Genomic DNA, 7,275 nt, shown 5'->3' with positions numbered 1-7,275 from the left:
CCCGCTCGGCTCGAGATCGCCGCCGTACTGCTGGCACCGTGCTGTGCACTGTGTGCGTGCGCACACGGAGCTGTTGGCCGCCGCGAGCTCCCAGCCGGCTGCTGCCAAGAACCGACAGCCCCTCGATCACCTCCCTGCTGCTGCACACTGCCCGGGCGCTACGATCCAATTCATATCCCGATATATATATATATATATATACACCACGCCACGCCGAGTCGCCGACCAACCACTGCGACTAGCCCAGCCCCGGCCGTGCGTGTTGGTCCGTCGTCGACTCGTCGTCGTTCAAGCCTGTGTCTGTGAGCAGGGGATCGATGCTGCAGCAGGAGGTTCCGCCGTGCGCGTGCGGGCCGCGCTACGCCGGAGGCTGCGGCGGCAGGTGCGCGGCGTCGGCGCCGGCCTTCTCGCTGCTGTTCCCCATGCCCATGGCGTTGCCGCCGGAGCAGTGCTACTACTACCACGCGGAGGACGGCGGCCCGGTCGACTGCACGCTGTCGCTCGCCACGCCGTCCACGCGCCGGGCCGAGGCCGCCGGCGTTGTCCACGCGCGTGCGGGCGGTGGCGGTGGCGGTGCCGCCGTCTTGGTCGAGGAGCCACTCCAACAACAACAAGAAGGCTCGCCGCCCCGGCGGTGCGCCAACTGCGACACCGCGTCGACGCCGCTCTGGCGGAACGGCCCGCGGGGACCCAAGGTGTGTGTGTTGACACGACCCCACATTTTTCTTTCTTTTCGCGTGGGCGTGGCGCACAGTTCGTCCTGTTGGCCTGTCATGCCAATATGCCATCCATTGCCATGCATGCATGCCTGTCATGCGGGCTGGTCTGGTCTCACGTTCCCCTGCTCGTTTCTGTTGCAGTCGCTGTGCAACGCCTGCGGGATACGGTACAAGAAAGAGGAGCGGCGCGCCGCGGCGGCGGTGGCGCCAGCGCCGGCGACACAGGACAGCGGGGGCTGGCTGTACGCGTGCGGCGGCTACGCTCGACCGCCGCAGCAGCAGCAACAGCAGCAGTGGGGATGCTACGGGAAGTCAGTGGCGTCCTACGGGATGTACGGTGGTGACGGCGTCGTCGACGCGGACGGGCCCTGCCTGTCGTGGATGCTCAACGTCGTGCCCTCCTCGCCGGCGTTCGCCGTCCCGGAGAGGCACACTTTGTTCCAGTATTACTAGCAGCACTAGGCTAGGCTACTGAGAAGAGAGAGTAGTAGTACGTTACGTAGTAGTGATTTTGTTACCAGCAATGAGATCAGAATCAGATCCCCACAAAAGTTGCATTGTACTGCTAGACCGACCATCAACGTGCAAGTTTGGAAGAAGCTCGCGTGCCAAATTGTGTCCTCCCTACATTCCAAAATAGTACTGGTATGAATATGAATCTGGACAGCACTTGTCTAGCTAGATTCATACAATGACAGTCTTTTTGGATGGAGTAGTACGGAGTACTCCGTATTATATTCTTTATTGGAGTACTAGTAGATTTGACAGGTGATTTAGCTAACACTACTTTTCACTCGTTCAGTAATCATCACCATCTCATCCAAAAGGCGAGTGGATAACTGGATATAGAAGGCCGTTGTCCACAGATGATGTTTGCCCACTTTTGCTAGTGTGAGGTCACTCACTCCACCAACGATCAATCATCACCTCCTCTGCTTGACTGCATGCATTTGGCCATTTGGGGACCCCTAAGAGCAAGGTCAATAATATAGCCAAATGCTTAAATGATTAGAGCTAAGTTATACCGTTGGAGCCCATTTGGTTCCATTTTATGGATCAGTTCAGTGAACCGCTCCACTGATCCGAACCATGCCCATTTTGAGTTTGACCACGAGTAGTCCAGCACTATAGTAGGAGAATAGTTTTCTGTTTATCCCTGTCGAACTCCCAATTTTTCTCTAATATAGTATCTCCATAACCTCATCCAAATCCAGAAGCAGCCAACATAGCCGCATTGCATTTGAGAAATAAGTTGTCCATATCTTCATCAAATCTGTGGCACATAGGAGTATAGGACAGAGGGTGTCAAACCTAACTCCTCGCCTTGCAATGTTTTCCTTTAGGGATACCAACGGATTTGTCTTGCAATGTTTTGCACTTTTGCTTGACCGGCAAATTGGCATATGAAGATCTTCACATTATTTTCAACATTCATTTTTCAAATCTTGTTCCAGTCAAAAGTGCAGGTAACAGCACAGGAGGTCGATGCATTGGTGCCTGTAAGCATTTGGTGACCTCCTTTTGGAATTAGTTCAGTGTACGGTTTTCTAACTAGAGTTGCTTCCTGTTTAAACTGACCGAACCTTGTCATAACAAGGTCGTTAGCAGCAGTACTAATGGGACTATTAACTGGAAAAATTTCAAAAGCAGGCAGACTTCAAGAAATGTGCTAGAGAATTTGATTGCTCAAGAACAATACACAGACATGCCCGTATTTCAATTGAATACTGGAATCAAGGTTTAGATTTTATTTTGGCAACTGTCGTTTATCTTACAATGTTGAAGGGAAGAGAAGTAATATAAGTTACTGCACAAGCATTTACAGGCCTATTGGGGTAAAGTTAAAACAACAATGTATACAATTTCATGTACAAGACCTTTTACGAACAGAAAGAATGTGTGGCCTTCATCGAGTGATTTGAGCTGCGAAAGAATAGCCAAGAACACTGATTACGTGAATCAATGTTCTCCATCTAAAGCGACAAAAAACTTGAAGAACCATTGCAGATGAATAACCATATTAAAACTATCTAAAGCAACAAAACGTGAAGAACCATTTCGTATCTTGAAGACGCTGGAGCTCAGCGGAATGACCATTGTATCTCCTCGAGGGTTCTTCCCTTCGTCTCTGGCACCCAAATGATTACAAACACGAGAGTGAAGGCACTCACAATCATGTAGGAGGCAAACGTACCTGTACAATTTGGAAACAAAGGTAACCTGTGTAAGGTCTGATAGTTCACATATGATCCTACTCTACACGAGATAAGCACAAACCCATACGGACCTCCAGCACTCCAGCTGATCAGCAAGTTGGCTGTCATTGTTATTCCAAAGGATGTCAACCAGTTGGCAAGGGTCGCAAAGCTTCCTGCAAGACTCTTGATGCTAACTGGGAGGATCTACAAAAAGCAAAGTTTTGAAATCAGCCTTCAGATTGCTTACAGACTGTGCCTAAGAGCACTTGCTCTAAAATTATGGAATTATGGATATGAACAGTGCTCTTCAGTGAAAACCGAAAGAGAGAGAGACATCTAATGAGATGTATTCGCTATGCTTTAAGGTACTTTACCTCGGACATTATGATCCAAGGAATGGCACCCATACCGAAGGAGAAGGCAATGACATAGGCCTGAACGAAGTATTTGAGCACAAAATCACGGCACACATTCCACAACTAAAACAAATGTTCAGATGAAATGTAATTGACTGACTTACCACGACACCAACCAAGGACACCATACTTAAGATGTTATACAAGTCAGAGTCATGTGAAAGATTATCCTGAAACAAATAAACCATGACAAGAAAGAAAAATACATCAGTGAAATCAGACGGGAGACCCTGCAACAACTGCATATCAAAGTGTCCATAAACCATGTACTGCAGTAATGCAAAGTGTTCAGAAGAACTACTATCTTCTCATCAGAATCTTATTGCAAAGGAACCTGAATCATACCTTGATGTAAAATACAATAGCAACTACAAGAAGGCTTATAGTCATCCCAGCAGAAGAAATCTGCAATTTGAAGTAGAAATTAAACTAAGCTACAGAAAACCTACCAGATAATAGCACTAGAGGGAAGCAGAAGTTAGTTACAATAAGGAGGATTCGTCGACCAGCTCTGTCCAAGAACATGGTTGTAACAACAGTGGCAAGAACCTGATGGAATCATGGAAGGGTAAGAAGATTAAAATAAAATACAGAGAGACTAGATGAAGTCAGTCTTAGTTATTATTCACATGCCTGAATAGCTCCAAGTGCAAATGTGTCCAAGTCACTGTCCTTGAGACCTGAAGAACTTGATTGTTAAATTAAAAGCTAAAACTAGCAATGTTGTAGGCAAAGATAGAGACACGGTGCTTTGGCAATGATATAAACAATGAAAAGTCATCATTCACCAAGGCAGGAAAATGTTAAACCATGTTACCACTTATAAGGGTATACACTTGTTAGCTTTTCTGAACATGTTATAATGCATTAGGAACAATAAGGCCACTATATTCCATATTGCCAATAAGATACTTATGTTGGTTATCTAGCAAACACTTCCCTCTAATGCCCCAATTAAATTTGCAAGATATTCAAAATTTCTTGCCTAAAACTTATATGCGCAACTTGTAATAAAAATCACAATCCAGTGGACAAGTGCACAGGTTACCTGCAGCTTTGAAGATGCTACTTGCATAAAACAGTATACCATTTATTCCACTTAGCTGTTGCAGCACAAGTAGACCAATTCCTATCTGCAAAAAGTTGTGGCATTGTCACAAACTGCCAATTACAAAATGTGAATACTGACTAGGTATAAGATAAGCAGATAATGTTAAGTTACAATTAGGGGTGTTCGGTATTTCTTTTGGTTCAACTCCTGAAAATGGATTGTAGTCCTTCTGTTTGCTGATGTTACTGCTCTCTGCATAATGGGGAGAAAAGCTAAAAGTTAATCCCACTGATTTCTTAATAATGAAGTACATAGAGCCACGTGCTCAATGTTAAAGAAATAATGATACTCAAAGGGTAGATTGTTCACATACATCATATTCAGTCAGTCTAAGAATAAAAGGAAGTGCTTACCTTTATATCATTCACTTCTGCAGTGATGTCAGCATCGAATCCCCTCAGAACTTGTAGAGAAGTCTCACAATCATCCATCATATTCATCTTTGCCTAGAAATATAAGTGGAAGAAACGTCCATTGGAAATTTGATTGACACGATGATTCAGAGTTCATTATCCCACTTGTGCATGTATTTACCAGCCATCTTGGAGATTCCGGAATGAAGAATAGGCCAGGTATCAACACTATGCAGGGCAAGGTTCCTACAAGTATGGCATTACACGTTTTAGGAAAAAGGTTATCTCAGATAGGGTCAAAACAAAAATATTTGCCTAATATATAGAATTCAATATATTTTTTTCAAATCATTTGCTGCTGCTGATCATGCGAGCTGAAATATCAGAATTGAAGTGCAAACTAACAGCAATAAAAACAGCAGACCCATTAGTGTATCAGTGTATAGCCACATTACCTATTACTGCAAGAAGCCTCCAAGGAACAAATAAGCCGAGCAAATAGGCAAACATGATACCAAGGGTTACAGACAACTGTAGAATGAACAAGTGCACAATAAGTTCCGCATAAACAAGCCAAGTGTTTACCTCAACCTCACAAATAGATAAGATGCTTGTGAGTATAAGCAAACCTGGTTCACAGAACCTAGAGCCCCTCTCATGTTCTGAGGAGATATCTCTGCTATGTATACTGGTACCTGGTGCCACGAAATTCGCAGATCAAAATTAATTGTTACAACCGGTCCATGCTTCCATTGTGGTTGTTTTGCCAATAAAAATAACTCCATAGGGATAGATCACTTCATCTCAAAAATGTTGATATCTCAGTTGATTTTGTTCTTTTTTTCTCATTTGTACAGCCTAAACACCACAAGTACCCTAACTCTCAAGCCATAAATCTCCTATGCAGAAAATAATCAGGGATGGAGTTTTATTATACTAACCACATAGGAAATGATACCGACACCAAATCCTTCAAGTAAGCGTCCCATATACAGAAATGAAGAGTCCTGTAAAGCAGACACCAACAGTCATCAAGCTCAAGCCTAATGTTGTCATATGTCAAGCAAAATGTTGAAATAAACAAAGGAAACACAATAGTGTGCCATACTTTTGCAAAGGAGATTGCAAGCCAACCAATGACGTTCGGAATCGCTGCAATCATCAACGACTGCAAAACAGTTAGCAAGCCAGTTACTGTTAGTGAAAAAGAGTACAACTTCAGCGCAGAACATCTCTTCAATTGATGAAAACACCTTCAGTCAAAGTAACTGTAAATAAACACAGGACTTTGGTACAATATATATCAGTCACGTCTTTTCTGCCCAACTGTATGATTGATGATGACCATGTCAATGGCAAAGATATCTAACGAATTTATTTGAGCACAAAAACTAAGGTCATAATCCGATTTAGCGAAGCTGCACAACAAATTCGGAACAGGCGTCAACCGACAGAAAACTAGCGCGCTTTAATTTTCAATCAGCAGGTAGCGCATACTACTCCCAACTCGCCGAGCAGAATGCAAACAAAGAAGAAAAAGGAATAAATAAAAGGAGCAGAGTTGTTTCTCACCCCTTTGCGGCCCATGTACTCGGCCATCTGCCCGCTGGCGATCGCCCCGACCATGGCGCCCACGTTGGAGAGCGAGCCGAACACCGAGAACTGCGCGGCGGCGCGGTCAATTAGTATTAGACAAGAAGAAACCAGAATGAGCGAGAAACGTAGTAGAAAGTCAGAGGCAGAGGGAGGGGCGTGCCTCGGAGATGGAGAGGTTGAGGTCCCGGATGATGCTGGCCTGCGTCGGGGAGGAGTAGCCGCCGGTGAAGCCGAACTGGATGGGGCCGAGCGCGACGATGAGCGTGCAGAGGAAGGCGGAGACGTGGGACTCGCGCAGGACGGCCATGGAGGAGGTGCCGGCGGCGTTGAGGCTGGACTGGCGCGACCCCATCCCCATCCGGTACCAGCTCCCGCTGTTGGGCAGCAGCGGCTTCTGCAGCGCGCCGTCGTGGTCGCTGCCGCTCTCGTACTCGCTGCCGGATGCCCTGTTGCTCGCCATGGCGCCGCGCCGCGCGCGCTCGCTCGCCGCCCAGCTCGCGGCGAGATTTGATTTGTTTCCTTTTGCTCTAGGTGGGAGTGGGACGCGAATGCCAGGAGAGGCGACGAGAGGAGCGAGACCCACCTCGTTCCGTTGGTGGGAGTGCGGCTGTCGTCGAATCGTCGTGCCAGGCAGGTCTCGGTCAGGGTCCCCACCCGTCAGGGTCCCAAAAGTGTTTGCTCTTTCCCTCAGCTGAGCTGGACATGACTTTCAGCTCATCATGCACACGTTCATCTTTGAACGGATAAATGTTGGCCGTGTTGTTTTTGCCGTTTGTCGATATTTTTGTCATAGTAGGCCACAGTGTCCTTAACCAATTCTACTCCCAAGCATGCTCTAAAGTCATTTTCAGGGGGGAAAATTTCCCCATCTTCTTTCAAAAT

The 7,275-nt window shown here is 46.3% G+C and overlaps 2 protein-coding genes across 2 annotated transcripts; one reads left to right on the top strand and one right to left on the bottom strand.

Moving 5' to 3' along the window:
• On the top strand, positions 1–1,318 carry LOC8063620 (GATA transcription factor 15). The gene is made up of 2 exons (XM_002441488.2): positions 1–695; positions 861–1,318. The coding sequence occupies exons 1-2, from the start codon at positions 318–320 to the stop codon at positions 1,170–1,172; spliced, it is 690 nt and encodes a 229-aa protein (XP_002441533.1). The 5' UTR covers positions 1–317; the 3' UTR covers positions 1,173–1,318.
• Positions 2,434–6,970, bottom strand: LOC8063619 (sugar transporter ERD6-like 4). The gene is made up of 17 exons (XM_002440227.2): positions 6,554–6,970; positions 6,370–6,459; positions 5,906–5,965; positions 5,739–5,804; positions 5,427–5,492; positions 5,253–5,328; positions 4,979–5,043; positions 4,798–4,890; positions 4,556–4,636; positions 4,382–4,466; positions 3,967–4,013; positions 3,820–3,882; positions 3,679–3,738; positions 3,438–3,503; positions 3,292–3,351; positions 3,007–3,121; positions 2,434–2,913 (listed from the first exon to the last, which is right to left on the bottom strand). The coding sequence occupies exons 1-17, from the start codon at positions 6,851–6,853 to the stop codon at positions 2,801–2,803; spliced, it is 1,506 nt and encodes a 501-aa protein (XP_002440272.1). The 5' UTR covers positions 6,854–6,970; the 3' UTR covers positions 2,434–2,800.

Source organism: Sorghum bicolor, chromosome 9 (genome assembly GCF_000003195.3).
Source record: "Sorghum bicolor cultivar BTx623 chromosome 9, Sorghum_bicolor_NCBIv3, whole genome shotgun sequence".
NCBI classification, from domain to species: Eukaryota; Viridiplantae; Streptophyta; class Magnoliopsida; order Poales; family Poaceae; genus Sorghum; species Sorghum bicolor.
The sequence above is the reverse complement of the archived record's forward strand: the minus strand, read 5'-3'. Positions and strand labels throughout refer to the sequence as shown.

Excerpts from the sequence above, each read along its gene's own strand:
- LOC8063619 (XM_002440227.2), bottom strand. The coding sequence starts at position 6,853 with ATGGCGAGCAACAGGGCATCCGGCAGCGAGTACGAGAGCGGCAGCGAC. Across the intron at positions 5,329-5,426 it reads CTCTAGGTTCTGTGAACCAG|TTGTCTGTAACCCTTGGTAT; the intron begins GTTTGCTTATAC and ends TTCATTCTACAG. Across the intron at positions 3,122-3,291 it reads CTTGGATCATAATGTCCGAG|ATCCTCCCAGTTAGCATCAA; the intron begins GTAAAGTACCTT and ends TGCTTTTTGTAG.
- LOC8063620 (XM_002441488.2), top strand. The coding sequence starts at position 318 with ATGCTGCAGCAGGAGGTTCCGCCGTGCGCGTGCGGGCCGCGCTACGCC. Across the intron at positions 696-860 it reads ACGGCCCGCGGGGACCCAAG|TCGCTGTGCAACGCCTGCGG; the intron begins GTGTGTGTGTTG and ends TTTCTGTTGCAG.